Source organism: Sarcophilus harrisii, chromosome 4, assembly GCF_902635505.1.
Source record: "Sarcophilus harrisii chromosome 4, mSarHar1.11, whole genome shotgun sequence".
Taxonomy (NCBI): domain Eukaryota; kingdom Metazoa; phylum Chordata; class Mammalia; order Dasyuromorphia; family Dasyuridae; genus Sarcophilus; species Sarcophilus harrisii.
Genome location: NC_045429.1, coordinates 309,024,015 through 309,049,144, shown reverse-complemented (window position 1 = coordinate 309,049,144; position 25,130 = coordinate 309,024,015). Strand labels below are relative to the sequence as shown.

The 25,130-nt window shown below is 33.2% G+C and overlaps 1 protein-coding gene across 1 annotated transcript in view; it reads right to left on the bottom strand.

Annotated features, from left to right (window-relative positions):
- HELZ (helicase with zinc finger) overlaps positions 1 to 25,130 on the bottom strand; it is a 118,490-nt gene that overhangs the window by 77,130 nt on the left and 16,230 nt on the right. Inside the window, exons 3-8 of the mRNA XM_031968638.1 lie at positions 23,429 to 23,607; positions 16,897 to 17,015; positions 15,411 to 15,556; positions 14,271 to 14,418; positions 11,871 to 12,054; positions 9,380 to 9,608 (exon numbers count right to left, since the gene is read on the bottom strand). Of these exons, the coding sequence (XP_031824498.1) occupies positions 9,380 to 9,608; positions 11,871 to 12,054; positions 14,271 to 14,418; positions 15,411 to 15,556; positions 16,897 to 17,015; positions 23,429 to 23,607 (1,005 nt within the window). The remainder of the gene's footprint in view (positions 1 to 9,379; positions 9,609 to 11,870; positions 12,055 to 14,270; positions 14,419 to 15,410; positions 15,557 to 16,896; positions 17,016 to 23,428; positions 23,608 to 25,130) is intronic.

The window sequence follows — 25,130 nt, the reverse complement described above, 5'->3', positions numbered from 1 at the left end:
GAACTGATGAAAATCACTATCTAACAGAGGTAGGTTGTTTATTTATGCTTATTTATTACAAAGTACTATAAAAAGGAGGGATTTTCAAAAGCAATCTCTCCCCATAAAGAAAATATGAGGGTCATTATAGTATTTTTAAAATCCACAAAACAGAAAAAGACCAAGGAAAAAGCTCTGAAACTAACAGATTGAATTTGTTATAGTCTGTTAAAAATGCAAACTATTTGTGGTTTCATGTACAATTGTCTTTTCCTGTTCTGTGTATAGAACAATGGTCATGTTCTTTAATAGTTTTCAAGTTTCGAAAAACAAAATAAGCAGAAGCTGAAGTTTGGAGAGGGAGAAGGGGAAATATTTGACCATATCAAAAACACTGATGAGTGGAATGATATCAAAGGGAAGAAAAAGGTCAACTATATATTTGGAGGTAATAAACATCACAATAAATTAAGTCCCTTCCTCAAGAAAATGGAACTAGACCCTTTCAGAAGGAAAGAGCTGCTGATGTTCCAAGGAAGAATACAACAGAAAGACAAAAACATCCAGAATGTGTCAGAGAAAGAAGAGTAGTGGTGGGAAAACTGGTGATTCCCTGCACCAGGGATACTAAGAAAACTTTGATAACAAAAGAAATTTATTGTCTTCCTAGGGATCAGGGCATATTTCCAAGATATATCAAAAATGGATGATTATTAGTCACTTCTGGAAAATGTCTAGATTAATTTTAATACTTTAAGAAGTATTACTAAGGATCATGAAGTCATGTGCAAAAAAAATGAAGAAACACAGACTATACTTTCCTTATTGTAGTCCATTTAAGACAAAGGATCTAGAAGATAGAAAATAATTTGGAAAGTAAACAGCTGGATAAGAAAAGTAGAGTTTGAGAATGGGACCTATATTCCTGAATCACAGTCTAAAATCAAGTTTTGAGAGCAGCTAGGTGGTGCAGTGGATAGAGCATAAGCCCTGAAGTCAGGAGGACCTGAGTTCAAATCAGGTCTCAGACACTTAAATACTTCCTAGCTGTATGACCCTGGGCAAATCACTTAACCCCAATAGGAAGGAAGGAAGGGAGTGAGGGAAGGAAGGAGGGAGGAAAGAGGGGAAGAAAAGAGGAAGGGAGGAAGGATCAAGGTATGACATACTTCTTGCCAAAGTTAGGATATCTCTACCAGAAACTTTTAAGAATGCATTTGCGGTTTATCTTACAAGTCTAATCATAAGGGCTTTAAAATAAATTAGAATGGATAGAAGAGTCAGACTCATGTATATTCCAGCAAGCTATATAACAGAGTAGCTACAAGGAAAAAACAGTTGAGACAACCAGAAATTTGCAGGAAAAAAAATATACCAGAAAGGCACAGTATTACCATCTGAAATACCTAAACATAAGTGCTTATTGAGTCGGTAACATAAAAGGCCTACAAGTTCTAATGAAAGAAGGCAAATCTGATCTGATAGGTATCACTGAAATTTGATGGGATAAAATGGTAGAATTAAACTCATGAATGGAATATGACTCTAGAAGGGTACACTTTATTTAAAAGATACAGGATAGGTAAAAGGTAGGAATATTAGTATTGTTGTACTGGCATAATCATCTAAGAAACAAAGTAGAAGAGCATCAAGGAGAGCATATGAGTAAAGATCTGATGCAATTTTGTCATTGAGGTGTTAGGATTCTTACAAAGTGATGTCAGTTGTCTAATTTTAGCATCATGCTTAGTAGTTCTTTAGTTCAGAGTTCACGTCTTTCACACTTTAAGAGTTCACACATTAGCATTCAAGATTCATAAGTCAGGATTCAGTCGGGAGATTCACAAGTCAGGAACCCACAATCCCACTCTCTCAGAGGAGGAGTCAACCTTTGAGTTCACACCTCTAAAGGAGCATATAAAAGGACAAGTACTAGAGATTTTTGAGAGATGGAGCAAGCAGGAGTCAGTTGGGGAGATTGAGAGCCAGATTTCAGGAAGGAGATTCAGAGCCAGGACTCAGAGGGAGCTAGAGGCTGAAGCTGAAGCTGGAAGAGACAAAGGACTAGTGGCAAGAGCTCTCGGAACAGAGGAAAGCTTACCAGACTATTTTGGAGGAGACAATAAAGGATTGAACTTTTAACAGCTGGGCTGCATTTGAGGTGATTATTACTTTGAACTGAAACTAAGGCTGACTCCAGAAGCCCACAAGAAATCTGCTCCCAGAGAACCATCATATTTGAGAAAAGAGAACATTACATTGATGAATAATACATACCTTTGGACAAAACATCTAAATAGACAGAGTTTGTGATCAGATCACATGCCTGAAAGAGGTATGACGAAATAATTTTAGACAACAAACTATTCTAGACATCTGAGACAGCTCTTTCTGTCGAGATTAAATCACCCAGAAACTTCTTTTGTTTGCTTTAATAATTTCATCCTTCAAAAGTTAAAAAAACTAACAAGATATCCTATACTGAATCTGATTCTCAATAACAGGAAAGAACTGGTTAATGAGAATCTTATGAAGAAATGATCATTCCTAACAATTTATTACAGAGAAGAAAGGAAGCATATTCTGACATGCATCCAGACTTTGGAAAAACAGATTCCAAAGATTTCAAAAGAAGCAAAGGTGTGATGGCATGGACTAAAATTTTACAGAAGTCAACCTAGAAGGGATGGTATACCTTAAGAATAAAATTTCAAAGATTCATAAGGAAAGTGAAGAGACTGGTGGGGTTTGCACTAATTTGGATTTAGAAAAGTTATATACTAAAGACGTAAGCAAAGGCAGATAGCAAAGGATGAATATAAGAATGACAGTCCTATAAAAATAGATTTAAGAGTGTTAAAATAAGCAGAGGCTAGTGCAGGATATGAAAGACAACAAAAAAGAATTTGTTCTGTATTTTTGTGAGAAAGAGAAAGTCATGAAAGGACTTATGATAAATGACAAAAAGGAGAACAAAAAGCTGGTTGATTCTTATTTTGCTATTGTTTTCTCTGCCAAAGAGAATGACATTTTCAGCCTTACATTAGAAAGGGCAGAATAAAAATTAATAACAGAGAGTTGATACCAAAGATAAATAAGAGAGAAACAAAGCACCTAGATGTTCAAAATAAATGTAGTCTCAAATAAACTGTATCCTTAGATACTAAAAGAAATTGGCATGTAAAGTTTCTAAGTATAAATGACATTTCAAAAGTTTATAGAGAATGAGAGAGGGATCATAAGACTAGTAAAGATCACATATCCTGACTGTTTAAAAATTGGAATGGGCAAGAACAGTCTCCCCAAAATCCCAAGATCAGGGACCTTGCCTTTATTCCTGGGAAAATTCCATAATGAATCATTAAGGAGAAAGCTAATAAATATCTAGAAAAAGCAGCAGAAATTAGAAAGAACCAGCACAGCTTCATTAACTATTAACAGACTAACTTCAATGATCATCATCATCATCATCAATATGATTAATTTAGCATGTTAAGGACTGCACAATACTTTACATTAAGTTAATTCGTTTGATCTGCACAACAATCCTATGAGATAGGCTCTATTGTTTCAATTTTGTAGTAAGAAAACTAAACTAAAATAGGTTAAGTAACTTGCTCAGGATCACACAGCTAAGTTTATGAGGTAGAATTTGAACTTGGGTCCTCCTAACTCCAAGATTAGTTGTCTATCTAGAGTACTAGTTCACTACTGTTTTGAGATTACTAAACGAGGGAGATACTGTAAAGACAGTCTATTTAGATTTAAAAAATATTGATAATATAATTGATACCATCTGGGAAAGATGGAGAAATGAGGATTAAATGATAATCAAGTCATCAACCAATATGCATTCTTAAGCACCTACTATGAGCCAAGTAGTGCTATGCTAGGAACAAAGGATACAAAAACAAAATTTAAAGATTTTTTTTATTTTTAAGTCATTTACAATGAAGCAAGGGAGATAACATGTACATACATACATATTTATATAAAGAATAGAGACAATATAACTTAGAGGTGAAGATACAAAGAAGAAAGCTATCATTAAGAAGATGACATTTTAGCTGAGCCCTAGAAAAAACGAAGGATTTTAAGTGTGAAGGAGGATAACATTCTCAGCATGGGAGGTATTCATTACAAAGGCATGGGAACAAGAGATGGAGTGTTGTGTATGAAGGAACAGTAAATATGACCATTTGAATATACCACAATATATATGATGAGAACTAATGTGAAAACGTAGATTGGGTGTATGCCAAAAGGAAAAGATTATATTTGAACTTGAAATTACTGAGTTCATTTTTTAAAAATTAGATGGATTTGGAAATGATCAAATGATTGAACACAAGAGCAGTTAATGATTCAGTGCCATTTAGCAAAAGGTCTCTAGTTGAATGCCTCAAGGATTTCTCCTTTGTCTGGTACCAGAAAACTAGAAAATTATCTGCAGATAGAGCACACCCATGTATAAATAAATCTAATTTTTTTTTAGAATTATATTTGATTATGCATGATTTTTTTTTTCTGGAATGCATTTTACTTCCTAATTATGCTTTATTTGGGTTAAAAATTACTGTGTAGCACCTGAAAACAAATCAGTTCGGTAATCGCCTCGGAAGAAGTTTGGTTACAAGGACAAAAGGAATGATAATGATAAGAACAACAGAAAATGTTATCAACATCCAAAAAGATCTCTTCAGGCTAAAGTATTGGCTAAATTTAATAAGATGAAATTCTTAATAATAGGTGTAAAGTCTTACAGACAGCCAAAAGCAACAGGGACCTAATATAAGATTTAAAACTGAGTCTAATTATGATTATATAATTTTAGGAAGTCATTCATCTTCCTTATAACAAAGAATATTTAGTACATGAAATAAAATGAAAAATTAAACATGAATGAAAATATCATTATAGGAAAAGGTATAACTATTAGAAAATGTAGGGTAGGTAAGTTGCTGGAAATCATTTGGCTATTCACCTTTTTAATAACTATTTCTAAATCTTGTTTATGAATGTTTTGTGGCTCCTGATGCATGATGCTCTACTTTAGACATAAGCTTGAATACATTTTATGATAAATCAAATGGCAGGTACTCTGTAAGATCCAAATAACAAGATCAGATTAACCAACTCATTAAGGAGAATTTTGTCTACACTTTCATAATTAATTCTAATCATTTTCTTTCAATGCACTTTTGTCCCTAGGGATAAAAAGTAAAAACCTAAATTTCACAAAATATATCAATGACAGTGGAAACAGTATCTATGTCGATATTTTTATTTACTGCTATTCACAATTCAACCTTAATTAAGGTAAAAGGACAGTATGATGTAATAGAGAGAGCAGAATTTATTTTATTTATTTATTTTTTATTTTGTGGGTGTTTTTCCTCAAACCCACCCTTGCTGACCTGCTATAACCCCATAGTTTGGTTTTCGTTTGTTTTATTTTAGTTTTTTTTTTTTCATTTTTTCCCCTCAAAGAGAGCAGAGTTTTAAATCGGGAAGACTTGAGTTCAAGTTCTGTTCCAAATACATGCAAGCTGTCTAATTCTGGGCAAGTCACTGAAACCCTCAGTGTCCTAGATTAAGCAGTGACAGTCTACCACAGAATTGGTAATGTTTCCTTACCTAGGAATCCCCTGTACCAATAAACAACATATCTATCTTGGTTTCCTTTAATTACATATCTATAAATAGAATTTTTAAATCATGAATTGGCTAATGGTGCATTTTTACTAGATAGTTCTATATTTTTGTTTTAAGCCCCAATGGGGAAAGCTGGTATAAATGGCTAGGGAGAAAGGAGAGAGAGAAAACATATGCTACTTCCAAAAAGAAGTGTTTCCTCCCTGGTGTTATCCTTATTCCGCATTTATCAGTCACCTGAAAGCAACATCTCATTGCTTCTTAGGGCATACTAGGAATGAGAAAAGCACCTTCTGGGAGACACTCCCAGCATGACTACCCCCCAGATGGGACTGCCTTCCCACTCCTCTTTCTCTACCTAATTTTTTCTGGGGACTATGAGAAGCCATGTGGTATGATATATGATCAGCTTCAAAGTCAGGAAGAACTGCACTTATATCTTGTATCTGATGCATTTGGAGCTATAATCCTAACAACTCTCTTAAAACTATAAACTGCACAATAATCATGTATAGACTTAAAGTTAGGGGGACTCAAATATCATCTAGTCCAATCCTTTAACAGATGAGGAAATTGAGTCAGAGAAGACAAATGATTTGTCTATAGTTGTACAGTTGTACAGTGACTATCTGAAACAGGATTTCAACCCAACGAATTCCTGACTCCAAATATTGTGCCCTATCCTTTATTCTCCTTCAGCTTATTCTTTGGGTAGGCATATGGGTAGAAGTTTCTTCACATAATCACATAAGCCAACTAGTATTTATTAAAAATCTATGTGCTATGCATTATCCGGATCACTGGAGATACAAAGAAAGGTGAAAACAAAAATAACCATGTCCCTGCTCTCAGGAAATTCAAAGTCTAATTGGAAAGACAACATGCAAACTGTATAAACAAGTGACATACAAAATAAACTGTAGGTAATATCAGAGGAAAAAAACTATTACTAAATACTGGGAAAGTCTTCTTGAAAAGATGTTAGCTAAATCTTAAGGGAAGCCAAGATGCAGAGATGAGGAGAGAAAGAATTTTAAGCAGGGAGAAACAATGGATTGTTGTGTGTAAAGAACAACAGAGAGATCAGTGTCACTGGAAAGGAGTGGGGTATAAGAAGAATGAAAAGACAACAAAAGGCCAGGTTAAAAAGGGCTTTGAAAACCAGAGAATTTCATTCTGATACTGGGGATTATATGGAAACACTGGAGTTTAATGTGTTGGGTGGAAGCGGAGACAACTTGGCCAGACCTGAGCTTTGGGAAGATCAATTTGACAATAAAAACAGAGGATAGCTTGGAACGATAAAGAGTTGAGGCAGGGAAACTTAATTAGCAGGCTATTGCAATTGTGCAAAAATAAAATGATAAAGACCTGCACCAGAATAATAGCAATATCAGAAGAGAGAAGGGAATGCACTAGAATGATAGAAAGGTTATAAAAGACAAGACTTGACCATTGACTGGATATAGAGAATAGCGAAGAACTGAGGCTATGACACTTGGTATGTGAGCCTGGGTGCCTGGATAGATGATGGTACCCTCAGCATTGATAGGAAAATTACAAAGAGGAAAAGATTTAAAGAAAAAAGATAGTAAGTTCAGTTTTGGACATGTTGAGTTTAAAATGTCTATAGAACATCCAGTTTGAGATGTTTAAAAGGCATCTGGAGTAATGGATTTGAAGGTCAGGAAAGAAGTTTGGGTTGGACAAGTAGATCTGAGAATCATCTGCACAGAGATAATAAGTGAATCCATGAGAAATGACGAGATTACCAACTAAACTTAAAACAGAAATCTTATGGGTCTCCACTGTGAGTAAACATGGCAGGGATAAAGACCAAAGGAGACAGAGAGTAACTTGTCAGACAGGTAGGAGAACCCCCAGGAGAAAACAGTGTCATGAAAACCTAGAGAGAAAATATCATAGTGAAGAAGATGATGAATAGAGAGATTAAGAAGAATAGGGAAGGGCAGGTAGATGGCGTGGTGGACAGAGTTCCAGCCCTGAAGTCAGGAGGGCCTGAATTCAAATCTGGTTTCAGAAACTTAACACTTTGTAGCTGTGTGACCCTGGACGGGAGAAGGGAGAAAGGAAGAGGAAGGAAGAGGAAGAAAGAGGAAGAAAGAGGAAGAAGGAGGAAGAAGGAGGAAGAAAGAGGAAGGAGGAAGAAAGAGGAAGGAGGAAGAGGAGGAGGAGGAGGAGGACTGAGAAAAAGGTCATTAGATTTAGCAATTAATCATTTGTAATATTGAAGAAAAAAGTTTCAGATGACTGATGAGATCAGAAGCTAGACTGCAAAGAGTTAAGAAAAGAATGAGACAAAAGGAAATGGCAGCACCTGTTGTAGACAGCCTTCTTAAGGAGTTAAGCCATAAAAGACATGAGAAAAGATTGCGCATGGCTGTAAATAGATGAGAAAAGGGCAGTAGATAGGGAAGAATTGAAGATTAGTGAAAGTATACAGATGTTAGAGGGAACAAATGTGCTGAAAAATGTGAGATGAATGGAACTGCCTCTATACAAGTAGAGGAGTTATCATTAGAGGGCCAAACAAACAAATAATAGGTAGGGCTAGCAATAGCTCTGCTAAAATAATTGTTTTATTCTTAAATGGCCCAAGTAGATTCCCTTTACATAGAACTAAAAGCCTTCTGGACATATGCAAAAAAATAAACTTTTGCTACATTTACTTCACAATGCACTCTTGACTTTACAGGGGTTTCCATCCAAATAAAGCTGTTTATCTTAACAGTACTATACAATACTAAAAACAATAAAAGGCAGACAGGTGGTATAATGGATAGAGAGCTAGAATTGTAGTCAAGAAAACAAGTTCAAATATGGCCTCAATCATTTGCTGATTATGTGATCTCCAAAAAATCACTTAACCTCAGTTTCCTTGACTGCAAAATGATGATAATAAGAGCATCTACCTCTCGAGATTATTGTGGGAACAAAATAAGAAATGATTTGCAAATCAAAAAGCATAAATAAAATGTTAGCTACTGTTATTATTATTGACAATAAAATAAATAGTTATCCAAGAAATATTTCAAAGTTACTTAAGACCTTGTTTCTGATCCTGAATTCACTTTGATAAGTACTATAAAATTTATAAAACTTTAAGTAAATCTTAGCACATTTTTTTTCATGGAAAAGTAATCTTTTTATAATTCTTTCAGTATGAATTACACATACAAACAAATGAGCCTTTTTAAGTGTCAAAAATTCAAGCCCAATAATATTAATTTCTGAATTTTAACATTGGAATAAATGGTATAAAGCATATTAAAAAAATGTTGAGTGTCTGTTTTGATAATGTTTTCACATTAAGACAAAGAGCTTTTTACAATTTAAGTTTGACCAAGATATTGATAACAAGGTTTAAAAGAGCTATAAGCAGAAACAAAAAGATGACAGATCATTTAGTTTGGAAAGATGATAGGGACTCTTGAAAGAGTACAAATAACTGAATGCAAAGAATAGGCATGGCAGAAAATGACTAAGAAAAGAAATTCATCACATCCATTATCTAAAAGTGTCAAAAGTTATTTAAAACTGTTTAAGGACTATATTCACAGACATATACAAGATATTAAATAAGTCAAGAAAATAAACTTTATGTTATTGCTCAAAATTTATTAAAACTAATCATTCAAATGCCAGGAAGTCATAATATAAAGGCATTCTTGCATTTCTTCCCAATCTTTTCAGTCAACAATACATACACACATACTCAAAATACCTGCATCTTCCAATAGAGCACAGCGCAATAGGATCACCCACCACAGCTACCAAGGACTGTGCTCTTGTTATGGCGGTGTTGAGAAGTTTGTAGTTGGACAAAAAACCATAATCCAAATCCTCTGTTGAATCTTCTAACAGTTGCTCTTTCCTTTTAATTGGGGTTTGTTTATGTTTGCAAGTGTGCCGGGTACGTACTGTACTCAGAAACAAAACCCTAAACTGCTTTCCTAAAGAAATTAAGAACATTTTACATGTAATGTTATTAATTAGTAATAAAACTAAAAGATCATATTTTCACAAAGTCCTAGAAACTAAGAAGTTGAAATCAGCCCCAAAGATCACCTTATACAATCTTTCACCCAATGCAAGAGCTCCTACAGCAATCCTGACAACTGATCAACTAGACTCAGCTTAAATATTTTATATTATCTCACAAAACAATCCTTTCCACAGTTGTATAATTCTAGTTGTTGGCCAAAGCTATCAAAAAGTTTTGGGGTTTTTTTTGGCATGTTTAGTAAAATCTCTTCTTATAATTTAAAATTTAGGATTTTAAGATTTGAAAGATCTCAAAGACTACCTAGTCTATTTCTTGCCTTTCAGATAACAACTTTCAAATATTTGAAGGTACCTATTAAGTCTCTAACTCTTTTCTTCTCCAAGATAGACATTCTCAATTCCTCTAAGAATTCCACAAGTCAATCTCTAGATTCCTCACCATCCCTCCTGCCTTCCTCTAGACCTTCTGTAATTAGCCCTTAAAATAATATGCCTAAAATTGAAAAAAAAAAAAAAAAAAAAAAACAAACACAAAACTATGATGTGATGTGAGCAGCACAGAAAGCAATGGGGACCTTTGATAATCACTTTATTACTATCATAATATAAGATTATCTTCTTTAACAATCACATCACACTGATCATTTTTTAAAAATTAAAAATATGAGGAAGCATAGGATAGTAGAAACAATTTCCCAATTTTGAAATCAGGAAGGCCTGAGTTCAAGTCTTCCTCAAGACAAATGTATTATTTTCTTTATATTTTGGGCAATTCTCTAAGAATATAAATTGTAGAGAGGGTGTTGACTCTCTTTAACAATGAAATCACATCTCTATACTAAATCTCAAAATAAACAAAAAAACAATAAAATGAAACTGAACATTTATAATAAACAACTTTGGCCCCAGAGAATATTTGAGAACAGACATCTCCTCCTTTTATTACAGAAGTGGGAGATTACAAATATTATATATATATTCTCAAAGTTTGACAATCATGTTTTTTTTTTTCCCTGAACTATTTTTTCTTCTTTCTTTTTTAATATTAGAAATGACTCAATGGCTAGGCAAAGAGAGAGAAGGCTAATTTGCAAATGAATGTAATATAAAAGCAAACAATATGAATCAAAGTAAAATGTAAGATAAATAAATATAATGGTATCACAGAAACAGTTCTAATGAGTTCCTACTATATGGAAAACTAATTGATTATTTAAAATGCATTTTAAGTGTCATTTCTCAGGTACAAGACATTCTTGTTAACCCTATTTTATGAGTATTTATCTTCCCAGAGCAAATTAGAACTCTTATTACTGGTCAGAAATATAGTCAGAGATTTTTCATTGTAATATACACTTGGAATCTCAAAAATGAAGCAGAAACAGGCAGTTTATCATAAAATGAAGATTAATATCACAAATGTCTTTCAGAAAAGTAAAGAGGAAAATAAATATCCTACTAATTCAGTATCAGATATAAAGACCACCCACCAAAACATTTCAAATAGAATGTAAATATTACTGGTATCCTGAAGTAACAAATTTTTAAATGAAAAACCTCACATTGTAATAGTCAAAAAAGAAACTAATTATAAGAACAATTTATGCTGTACTTTTTTTTTTTGCTATCTTTTGTCTAGCATACAGAAAAACAGACACCACTATAAATAAAAGATTACATTTGTTATTATTTAATTATATAGCATATAATTGATTAATTTAAAACATAAAATATTTTATTTATATTTTTTTCATATAAGTGATTGTGATGAACATTTCTGCACAATATCATAAAGCATTTAAATTAACCCAGGACCAATCTTTAATATACAGAATAGGCATGAAATGCTTATATAATTGCTTATTTATAAATTTAAAAAAAAATTTTTTTGATCAAGACAGTGGCTAAAAAACCCCTGATAAGGAGTTTCCTCCAAAAAAAAGGTTTCTGTACTTTGTCTTTCCCTTATAGTCTCAGAGAGCTACCTGAGGGCACTGAGAATTTAATTCTTTCACTCAGGATCCCACAGACCTGATGTGGCAGAAGCAACACCTGAACATTGGGCTACCTCTCTCCAAAGTCAGCTTTCTATCCACTATATTATGTGCTTCTCTATTCCAAAAATTACCAAGATATAAATACAAAGTTTTCAAAAAGCATTTTGAAATATTTACATTTGAATGACTTCAGGAAATTTAACTGTTACTTACCCTGCACATTGAGCACTCTTTCCACATTGACATCAGATAATCTCTTTTTTCGAAGTTCTGCCCGGATCCTGAACACCTGATCAGCATAAGGAGTGACTACACCTATACTTCCATCATCTAATTTTCCCCAAGCTACAGGCCACTTTCTCCTTAACTCTTCCACCCGTTCCACCACTTCAAATACCTTAAAAAAAAAGTTTTACAATTACAACTAAAATACTTTCAATGAAAGCCATCTAAAAATTCCATTCTAGATTACATGATCATTTCACATCTTGGATAATACCCTACACAAAAAGTTTGCTGATTTTAATAAAAATAGTTTAAACAATAAATCCCTTATATAAAAGCTACTTTTAAAATTTCCTATTAATTCAGTAGGTTTCTTAATGAAGGTTATTTTTTTGGTCAAGGATTTATAAACAATTTATTAACAAAATTTGGTTCTACATTGGTGATTTGATGGAAATTTATAAATGCTTCTGGCTCAAGTACTATTTTCAGAAACAAAGTTCATTTTTAAAAGAACTATTAGTTACTCTGATTTAGGCAAACAACAAAAAACAAAACATGAACATTTCCACATATAAAGAAGAAGAAAAAATAATGTTATTTAAGCCTGTGAATCTCTTCATGAATAATTTGGTTTTTGTTACAAGAAGTGGGTTTTAAGTATGCTAAGCTCAACAGGTTAATTCCAAAGCTTTTGGAATTAACTTTTCTATATGTCAACATTTACTTAAGGACCTACTATATACCAAGCACTGTGTTAAATTATGGATATACAATGAAAAGTAAAACAAAACACAACAAAAAATGCACTTCCCAATCTCAAAAAACTTACTGTCCAGTGGGGAGGCAATGTACAAATAAGACAAACTGGGGGCCTTTTATGATTCCTCAATATGCTTTCCTTTCTGAAATTACCTATAAGTCATGTAAGTATAGCTTATATTTACCTAGGCACATGTTGTCTCCCTTATTATAATGTGTGCTCCAAGAAGGAAGGGACTCTTCTTGTCTTTCTTTGTGTCCCTAATGTCTAGTACATGATAAGTACTTCATAAATGCTTGTTGACTGACAAAAACTGCATCACTATTAAGGTTTAGACCTTAAAGCCATTCCAACAGAATTCTCTGGTATTCACTTGTTAGAAAGTCAAGTAAAGAACAAATCAACAAGCATATATGAAGCCCTGATTACATGCCAATACCATAACACTGGAGATACAAAGAGAAAAAACAAAAAAAGCAAAATACAACTATGAGTCTCTGCCTTCAAAAAGCTCCTAGTCTAAAGAAGGGACAATGTACAACTATGTACAAACAAGGACAAAATAATTTTATATGTGTGTGTGTGAGAGAGAGAGAATATGATCTTTCAATATTAGCCACCTATCACTCAAAAGAAGTGATCATTTTATATTAAAACAAGATTTAATGAAGTTCCATTTCAGATGAAAAAAAACATATATAACAACAAATTAACATTTCCTTTTTTAATCAAGTTCTGTCTTCCTATTTTACCATAAAACAAAGAGCAATTCAAAGTTTATTCTTGTTTTTATGCCACAGGTGATTCATAAAATAACTGAAATAACAAGATTGATTCTGCATCATTTTTAATTGATCCTATTTGCAAATGATTATTTATTTTAACTGCCTAAGTCACTCTGTCTCTGAACTTAGTTCAAAAACTCAGAATTCCTGATTAAGAATCACTAAGTCTAGACACTGTTCTATTCTTGTATCAAGGAAATCTGTTACCCTGAAGAGTGCTTATCAGGTGGTCTAGCATATTTGCACTACTAAGCTACCCTTCAAAGATATTTGATTTGTTATCCAAATAAGTCTGGTTCACTAAGTTTCCAAGAGAACTCTCATCATAAGAGAGAAAGAGTGGGTATTTCTAGTTTCTCATTCCCAAGTACCAACCAATTATATTTTCTCCTATACCTCAGCTCTGTAACCAACCATAAAGATTTTTTATCACTTATGATGTCAAGCTCTTCTAACCAATAATATATGTAACCTGTTACCCACCTATGAAATCCTATTCTTTATTCTTCACTTTCCTAAAAAATTAAATCCACCTCATGGTCTCAGCTTTGCTGAGGAATTTGAGATCCTATTTATTGGTAAATTTCATACTTTACTAATAAACTGATCATATTTGAAACTTTGTAATCCAGTTTACCTCATTTTGAACATAACATAATAAATATAAATGCTGTATGCCAAGAAAAAATTTTTTATCTTATCTTTATGAAAATAAAGTTAATACTTCAGCCAATGAAAAAGATTTAAGGAAAAAAATATCATATGAAGCCTTACAAGTTAAAAAAAATTGCTCATGATGACCAAATTTTCAAAGAAAATATACAAAAATATGGAAGTTACCTCTGCATTATTATAAAAGGCTGTACTATTTTTTTCCTGTACATCTTCTCCTCGTGCTGTAAAGAAGGTTAATGGATAAAAATCTTTGTGTGCTGGTTGTTTTCCACTTGCCATCAACTTCCCCTCATAGAAAAGTTCTGATGTGTAACTACAGAAAAGATACAAAATGAAAATGTAAATCACTAAAAAAATCTATAGTCACTAGAAAAACTACATTCAAAACAATTTATTACTTCATATGTCCACAAATTTTATTCAAAATATTGAATATGAAAAGAGAGATTTTCCTTAAAAAATAAGGCAGAATAAACAACACTGTTTTGAAGGGAAATTGAGGAAAGAGACTAAAGAGAGAATGAAGAGAGGAATGTTTGATCAATAATAGTTATACACTTCTCTTATGACAACTATATTTAAAAAGAATAAGAGAGGAACAACTTAGTGTGAACTTTTCTGGATAATCTATTGGTATGAACTAGATTATTTCCCTTCAAAGTAATATGACATATTTTAAGGACAATCAATATCTCAACATTTTCCCCAGACTATTGAATGTCCTTTTAAGGATGAAGGTGCCTCCCAGTAAGGGCTTTGTATGTATCAAACACTTTTGGAAGAAGCAAAGTAGAAATCACATTGTAAGATTCTGGTAAAAATCCATGGTGGAAACAAAATCTGTTTTTGATTTTTATCCTCCTAATTCACCTACTCAGATTATCAACGTCATTCACATTATCTAATTTGTGTTGAACTTTTAAAAATTAGTCATTTTTATATTCCTTCCCCTATTTGTTTTATTTCCAATTGGATTCCTTACACAGAAAGAATGTGGTTTACTGCCATACATTATTATATAGGAATTTAATTGTGTGTAATATACATACATGCACACATATAAAACATAACACAAACCCAGGAGACTAAAAATTTTGCTTCGCTGAATTTAAATGTTTTAAAAAATTTTACTTTTCAATTTTAAAGAGTTTTTTCAAGTGGTTTCTTTAAAGAAACCAAATCTAACAAAAAGAAATTGTAACACTAATATCATGGATGACTCGATTTAGCACTCTCAGTCACTGATAAAACTATTTATGTTCATTAATACCAGTCACAGGTACATTTGAAAAAGGTCACACCTACTTGATGATAGCTTCATGGGAACGATAGTTCTCACACAGTAGGATCCGACATGGAAACTCTGCAGGATAATGTTCATAGAGCCGATCCAGTAATGAAACATGAAGGTTTCTCTCCCTGGCAAACTCACTGTAGACAAAAGGACTGAGCTGCAACAGGCAACCATATAGAAAAAAAAAGTTTAAAAATTTTGCAAATAACATCTGGAATTTACCTACATAAAATTCCTTATGCTGAAACCTTTGATGTATTAAATCTCTATATGCTCAACCTTGGGATATCTGCCCAGCCTAATAATTTCTAGGCTGTTTGCAACTCTATTTAACACTTGACAAATTCACTCTCAACAACTGCTAAAACAATTTATCAATTTATAATACCCTATTTATTCACTAAGGGATAAAAACAAAACCTCTAGATTCTCTGACCCAATCACATGAATCAAAATGATCAGCTAGAAATCCTACTGGAGATAGTTTATACATAACACAATGTAAAAAATAAAAAACATTCAGTGCTTAAGCCTTTTACAGATAAGTAAAAATCACCTGAATAAAACAATTCTGCATCAAATGTAATTTGTCCATATAGGTATAAACCTTTATCATAATTCTGACGGCAAGACTACTACAGAAGTACTAATATAATCATGTGTCTCAGAAGGATGGCACCTGAAGCCATAAATTTATTGGATAGAAAACAATAATAGCAATAATACTAATAATAGTAATAATAACAATCAGCATTTATATAGCACTTTAAGGTTTTGTAAAGCATTTTACAAATATCTCAATTTAATCTGACAATTCTAGGCATTAGGTGCTATTACTATCCCCATTTTACAAATGGGGAAATAGAGCTCAACGTGACTTGCCCACAGGTTACAAAATTAATACCTACATGAAGCTGGATATTAACTCAAGTCTTTCTAACACTAGATCTGTCTCTCTCTATTCACTGTTATGCTTTAAATGGAAAACTTAATTTCCTTTTCTTCTTTAAATAAGTATGTATCTTAAGTATATAGAGTTAGAAATATTTTTGACTACTTTGACTACTGTTTTCTCTTTGTTTCCGTTGACTTAAAATTAATTAACCTTCCACGAAGATAAATGTTAGGGATAATAGCTGGGGAATTAAGAAAAGGGTGATGTAAAAAATAAGGCTCAAATATTTGTACCATAAAGAACAAAACATCAAATAAATAAAAGTGAAAAATGCAAAGTGGCTCATTCTAAATGTCTAATTAATCTAAAAGAAAAAAGACCAATACTAGCATGCAAAATTCCTTTGTAAGAATAAGGTATCTTGCCAAATTTGTTAAATAGGTAATAACAGGATTTAACATTAAATTCTCTTGCAATAGTTTGGAAATATTTAAATTAAATCTTAATATGTTATAATTTCACTTTACACCCCTTAAATATGTACTATAATACTGCATTAACTAGAATTTCATTCTAGACTGAACACATGGTAGAGCACTTACTTGCATATGGTCTCCAGCCAAAACAATTCGTGTGTTTTTATTAGCTAATGCCAGAGGCATAATGGTTTCACACTCCATGGCCTGTGCAGCTTCATCCAAAAGAATGTGTGTAAAAAACCCTAGAAAGCACAGGACAAAAACTCAGGAGTGTATTTCAAATACAATAAAGAGATTAAACACTGCTTTCTTTCCTGACAGATTTTAGATAGTTTGAGACACTTTCATTTCTAGTCCTCAAGAAATCTAATTATTAAAGCACAATCCTTCAACAAACAAGTTTTTTTTTTTTTAAAGAAAGCTACCTTATTAAGTATTAGATGCTACTAATTAGTAGCATCTAGCAATAGAAACTAAAAACACAACTTCAAATAGGACTCCAAATATGAGAAATTAAAATTTAGTTACATTCTGATTAGGGTGTAGAAAAGATTCTAAATGAACTAATATAAAGAGAAAGTAGTTTTCTGCTTGCATGGGAAATGATATCAACTAAATATTAATAGCTTAAAGGTATTTTCATATTTACTAGCTAAAATACCATGAATAATTTTTAAACTGGGATTATTTCACACTTAAATGTCTCTTCACGCAAAAAATAAAAATAAGACTTAGAAATAAAGAAAAATGGGACAAAACCCTATGATCTAGGAAGAAATCCATTCAGAAAATATGTATAAGTATATACAGCTATATATATACACATACATACATATATATACAGACTTATATAAATATAAATCTACATGTATATCTACATGCATATTTATTTGAATACCTATCCCTTTGGCATATCTATCAACTAACCTCAAGATCATTGTTCCTCATTTCTACTGACAGTTTTTTTTCCCCCAACCCCAAAGACATCAATATACATGGTGATGCTCTTTCAAATAGCCTCATCTCCCAGTTCATCAACATCTTAAACTTCTATAATCTACACATAACCTTTCATCCAACTTCACCACTATAAATATATCATACTTTTTTGATATATCACCGTAAGTTTCCTATTTCCATGAGCAAGAGTTATAAAATTTCCTCCGACTTTAATTTCCTACCTTTCCATTTCTCCCAATGTCTTCCTCTTGAATCCATTCTCTGTCTTTACCTATACCCTTCAGTCCTCTTGTAGACTAACATCTCTGATCTGGTTTAATTTTCTTCCATTGTTAATTTTACCCCCCAAATTTAACAATTCAATCTTATACTATCTTCAGATCTCTTTGTTCATGTCCTATTCATTCACACCTTGCTAAAAATTCTAAACTTGAATTACTCTCACCAACTCTTTCCTCAGTTTTTTGAACAATGATGGAGAAAGTAGCATAACTATGTTGCACAGGACAAGAACAACATTAATCTCAAGTAAATCCCACCACAGCAAGCAATCCTTTCCTAAATGCACTACTCAAAAGCAACAGCTTCACAACTTTTCTTCTTTCAAGCCTTTTAGCAAAAGGCCTTTATCTCAAACTTTACTGAGAAAACAGAAGTCCCTCTCCATAAGTCCCTTTCCATAAGCTCCCTCCCTCTCTTATATTTAAAAAACTCATAAAATCATACTGCATCCTCTATTCCTTTGATCCAGTCTCTGATAAAGGATAGAACACCTTTCCAAGGTCAACCACTCTCTGTGCTCTTCCCCTGTCATCTACTTTTACATATTAACCTTCTTAAGAAAAACTCAGGCTCTCCTTATTTACTAATTACTGTTTTGCCATCTGTAAACATTTCCAAACTCTATTCCACCCTTTAAAAGAAAAAATCCTTCTTTTCACCTGACATCAAGCTATGTATGACACAATAGCTTTCTTCCCCTTTCACTACCAATCTATGAGGAAAAATTTTCTAGACAAGTTGTTACTAATTTTTCAGACTCTTGCAACAAGGCAAGCTACCAATCTCCTCTTGCCTGGCAAATACAAATTATCTCTTCCAAATCCTCATAATTCTTAACCTCTCCACAGCATGTTTCAACACTGAACACACTCTCTTCCTAGAAATTCAACTCCCTCCATAATTCCTTACCTTCTTCCTTTCCCTTCCCCTTTCCCTCCCTTTTTCTCTGTCTCTCCCCTGCCCTCCCCACCCTCAATCCTGCCTCCTCTTTTTTACCTCCCTCCTACTTTTTCTTCTCCCTACCTGAATGTTAATTTCTCAGTATTCTTTGCTAGATCATCATGCAGATCTCATCCCTCAAGGGTTCTCTGTATGGAGGTCTCTTCTCTATATAGACCCTGTATACAAATGGGCTTCTACATCAGTAAACATCCTGCCCTAGTATTTCTCCTGAGCATCAGTTCTGTATCCCAAAATGCCCCTAGGAAAGTTTCAATTTCATATCATGTAGATATCTTAAAATTAACTTGTCAAGCCAAAATACATCGGCTTTTCTCAAACCTACCCTCTCTAATTCTAATTTCAACAAAAGGCACCATCATCCTTTGGGTCACTCACATTTTAACTTTGGATCCATCTTTAATTCATAATTCTTCTTCACACCAGAAAGGCTTAATTCAAACCAATTCAGTTAATTAAGATTCAGGACTGAAATACCATGAAACATTGATAGGCCACTCAATAATATGCAATTTTAAAAATTACTGTAGTTATGCAAAGTAATAAAAAACAAATTCTACTTCCTTCTGTCTCCAGTTTTTCAAGGTAGCAACACTGGACCAGAAAGATATCTTGAAAAACAGTGGTGATTTTGCCAAATCTTAACAACAATGCTCCCACAAACTGTGCTTTTTATACTCATAATCTTCTGTACTAAGCAAATCCCAGGGAAGGCCTGCTTGCTTTCTTAAAGGGAAACTATGCATTAACATAAAACAAATTCCTACTACATCCCACCCTTGGATAGAAAAGTCCCAAAAATCCTCTAGAGTTGTTTCTAGCATTTAAAAGACATTGATAGAATTCTGACCTCTGGAAGAAGTATAGCAGAAACAGCATAAGAAGGTAAACAAGACAAATAATAAAACTGCAATGTCAAATAATATATTAAAGTCTCTATAAAAGTACAGTCATGCAATTGGAATATAAAGCAGTTCACAATAGCTCTACTACTGTAACAACAACAAGTGAACAAGAACAAACCAGGAATATCAAGGCCAAAGCATCAATGACAACACCACCAGCAGTCAATGATCCTCAGTACAGATCTAGGTGTTGTGTGGCCAAGTAGCTAGAGTCATAAGCTTCTTGCATGGATCTAAGATGATACCAAAACTTGCCCCCTTATCATCAGTTCCCTAGGCCAGCAGCCAAAAATTCATACTTCCTGGAAGCAAGACCCATCATCTCCTTGCCCCTTTGAGGTCCTGAAATGAGGAGTTACTCTCTTTTTCTGAAGGGGTTAGATGCAGATTCATTTTTACTTTCATCCAAGACTCAAGATTGCTACCAAGTCAGCTGATAGATCTCTTTTCTTCATATAACTGTGAATTTACCATGATTATGACAAAAAAAAAAATCACATCTCCCCCTATGTTATTGGGCACTTCCCAACAAATGTAGCTCTTGATCTCCCAAACTCTTTTTAGGAAGGAGTTCTCCAAACCATCCCATGGTGAAGATTATCAATTAAGGGGGATATGAAGAGAATTTCTGAAGGGGCAAAAAGCCCAAATCCAGGCAAAATTGAGCAAGGACAAAATAAGAAAAAAATCAGAAGGAGTTAGGACTATACTTAAAAGTAATCCATCTTTTTTGGGGGTATATCTTCATGGAGATTGGATCCATGAAACTGAGAGTGGAGATCCTGTCACTTCCCTAGAGTAGCATCAATGCATCACAGATACAGCCATTGAAAAGTGGGACAAATAACCTTAATAATTAAGGATATGATGAGATGAAGTTGAATAAATCAACTACCCTGACAGAAAAAGATTAAGAATTACACAGGATCATGCCATACTAATCTTTCAAATGTAGGTATTTTGACTGGCTAGAGTATTACCGAGATAACAACTAACCTCATCCTTAGTTAAAGGGATCAAATGATCACACACCCACAGCACCCACAACACAACACTCTCATTTAAACTAATCAGGTAACCAGTACCCCATTTCTTCCATTCCATTTCAAGGATATTAAACTGATTACTTAAATCAGCAAAAGGTATATGATGCTTCTGATGGGCACTAACATCCTAAAAATGGCTGCATACTATGTGAGGGTATCACCAAAAATTTCTCATCATTCTTGATCTCAAAGGAGAGAGATGTTGATTATCCCACTCCAGTTTTCTCTAGGCCTCAGACCATTCAATCAAACCCCTGACCACCAATCTGCAATCAATATAAAGATTTATCTAACTGAACCCTCATGATTCTTTCAAATGTTAGCCATGAAAATTACAACTTGATCCAGTGAAGTATCACTAACCTGCAATGTTATCCTGTCACTAAATTAAAGGTTTAGTTCCATGTAACTCTTTCATATCAGACAAAATCATCAATAAACCAAGTAAAATAACATTCTTCAAGAGCTAAGTCCAGGTTGATGGGCCCACTGGTCCAGTGATACATGAAAAGGATCAGGATTCTGAGATTTAAGGTCTGTTCATGAAATACACTAAGACTAGAGGCTCCCAGGTAAGCACATCTATGCTACTTTTATCTATGGAAGCTTCATATTCCCTTACTCATCTTACCAGAGGAATGTATCATCCAACTCATAATGAGCAATTCTGGAAGAAAGGTGAGAACAAGACCCTGTATCATCTGTTCAGTACCAACTAATGACTAATAACAGGACAACTGCTCTTCAAAAGCAGTATAATGAGTTGGTCATTCAAGGAGTTTACAGATCAGAAAGCCTAAGAGTTGCTTACTCCAGCCACTCTTTAGTTCTGGCCAAAAACTCCATTCAACCTGTTCCATATGAACAGAGATTTCAAAAATCATAAGTACTGCAGTTTCATAACAACCCCTGGGAGAGACTAGACATCTTACTCTGGGTCTCCCAGAAACATATCCTTATCTGGAATCTACTTGGAAAAAAAAAAGCAGATATAACAGGAAAAGAAGTTCATCTAAATACCAACATAGAGATCATGAATTCTCCAGAACTCAAAGAATCCAATAAGATTTAGCTAACAAGGGAGCAATTGTCAGTAGTTTAACATAGACTTTTAATCACTTGAGTTTTTCATACCTACAATGTATAATTCAAACCTTAAGAGGCCAAACCATGAATTTTCTTGAGGTTAATCTCCTATCCCATGTCATTTGAGCCATCAAATGATCTAAAGACTCTGCTGTCATGATCTCATCCCACCTAACCAACATACATCATCAATATAATGGTAAATGATGATGCTCTAAGAAAGTTGGGCCCATTTCAGGTGTTTTCCCACCAAACTATGGAAATATGAAAAAGAATTTGAATAACTCTGAGAAAGAATGTTAAGATTATCCTTCCCAGGTAAAGGAAAAAGTTATGAATGTCAGCCACAGGAATACTGATAAAGTAACTGGCAACATAAATAATCTCATATCATTCCTTCAGAACTTGTGCTCCTTGGTCTATCATATTAACATAGGCAACAGCCACAGCAATTGGCATAAAAACTTTATTCCTTATTATATCCTATAATCTACTATTTCCTATAATCCACCACCCCCTTTCTTCACCAGCTACCAACACTTCTGAAACTTTAATATTTTATGGTAGCTATTGTTCGTGGAGTTGTGAACAAATCCAACTATTCTGGAAAGCAATTTGGAACTATACTCAAAAAGTTATCAAACTGTGCTATTGGGCTTATATCCCAAAGAGATATTAAAAAAGGAAAAGGGATCTGTATGTGCAAAAATGTTTGTGGCAGCCCTTTTCATAGTGGCTAGAAACTGGAAAATGAATGGATGACCATCAGTTGGAGAATGACTGAGTAAACTGTGGTATAAGAATATTATGGAATATTATTGTTCTGTAAGAAATGGCCAGCAGGATAAATACAGAGAGGCTTGAAGAGACTTACATTAACTGATGCTGAGTGAAATGAGCAGAACCAGAAGTGTATCATATACACTTCAACAATAATACTATATGAGGATCAATTCTTATGGAAGTGGCCATCTTCAACAATGAGAAGATCCAAATGAGAGGACTGATCAGTATGAACAGAACCAGCTACATCCAGTGAAAGAACACTGGGATATGTATGTGTGTGGACCACAACATAGCATTTACACTCTCTGTTATTGTTTGCTTGCATTTTTGTCTTTCTTCCCAGGGTATTTTTGCCTTCTTTCTAAATCCGATTTTTCTTGTACAACAAGATAACTGTATAAATATGTATATCTATATTGTATTTAATATATAGTTTAATATATTTAACATGTATGGGACTACCTGCCATCTAGGGGAGGGAATGGAAGGAAGGAGGGGAAAAGTTGGAACAGAAGTTTTTCCAAGGGTCAATGTTGAAAAATTACTCATGCATAGGTTTTGTCAATAAAAAGATATAATAATTATATATATATATACATATATATATATTTTTTTTTTATGGCAGCCTACCAGGTTCAAGATCCAGTTGACAAAGGTACTGTGAAGTATTCAATGTAACAACTACAACTCGTTGTTTAAGAATGTCTTCTTTCTGTGGCATCTGAAAGGTGGAATGTGTGCTTGAAATCAAACAGTATTGATGTACAACTGGGTGGACAGTCTTTACCCAGCGATTTCTGAAATATACCCTAGAAAACAAGAAAAAGAGCTTATTTTCAATATGACCTTAATAATAATAGTGTTTGACTTATAAAGCATAAAGTAAATATATGTAAATATATATACATATTCTCTTTGGAAGATAATTCTAAAGACAATTCCTGGAATTGACAATTAAACCTTACAACTACAGAGATTAATATCAATTTATTCACAATACCTATTTTTCTACTATTTGATTAGACCTTAAGTTAATTGCCACTAGTGTCTTTTACAAAAGAAAAAAGATGCAAACAAGAAAACTGAATAGATAGCAAGTACATGTCTAAACCTTCTAACTTGTTCAAATATATCTTTTAACAAAAGGAAAGATGTTGCCATTTAAATTTTAATACATGAGCAAATGTATCTTTTCCAGGTAGAGTATTGCTAAAACAAAATATATTAAGAATCAACTTCTGATTATCAACACAAATAAAGAAAAATATTGATCTAATTGTGTGTATAAAAATGAACAAAATTTTTATAACCTCATTACTTTGTTACAAGCACCCCCACTGCAGAAACTTCTACCAAACTGGCAAACTGGCACCAACTTACATTTTTATGGAGTTGTATGGATATTAAGAGGTTAAGCAACTTACCCAAGGTTCCACTAAGGCTAGATCTCTAACAACTAAGCACCATGTTAGCTAACTACAAAGTCATTTATCTATAATATGAAAGTATATTTAAAAGTAATGAAACAGATTTGTAGCTGCATCTGATTACTCCCTTGGCTAAGTTTAAGTTATTCCTCTGAGTTTTAGTTCTCTCATCTATAAATATGGAGTTCAGACTAAATGATCCCTCAATGTTCTTTCAGGCTCTAAATTTAGGATTCTGTGCTTCAACATGAACACAAGTATGCTGAATGTTCTAGGAATTTACATTTCTGTTAATTACTACCACTACCATCTTCAAAAAAAATCTCAGGTCCCCTGTAATAAAGACTACTTGATCAAGACAGTAACATTCAAGTTATTGGATCCTTAGGAAACACAGAATTATACTAGAGATGAAGAACACTAAACTGAATTTGATAAAGCTTTATCAACTTTTAGCAAATGGAAGAATTCATTTAACTAAACTCCTTTAACTGTGATGGTTGATTTATTCCATGAACAAAGAAAAAAGGCACGGTTAACACATGCATCTTCCTTTGACCTGATTATAGATTGCTTGCCCTGTTTTTTTATTTTTTACCTATAGTAGGCATACATAGAATATTTTTAATGAACTAATTATCTTTTCTACTTTCTCTATAAGATATTTGATGGTCCCAATAGGCTGATCTTCAACAAATAGATAATTCCTATAAATTAAAAATTGTTTAGCAAATGTAGGGATTATATTTTAAAACTATGTTTTGTATAGAACATTTCAAGCCTAATGAATTTGAGTGTTACAGGGAGTCTTTAGCCTACCATAATTAGGTCTATAAGATTTAGGTGTAACTATATTTAAGTTTAGATATCAAACAAAATAATGTATCAGAAAAAATTATTCAGAT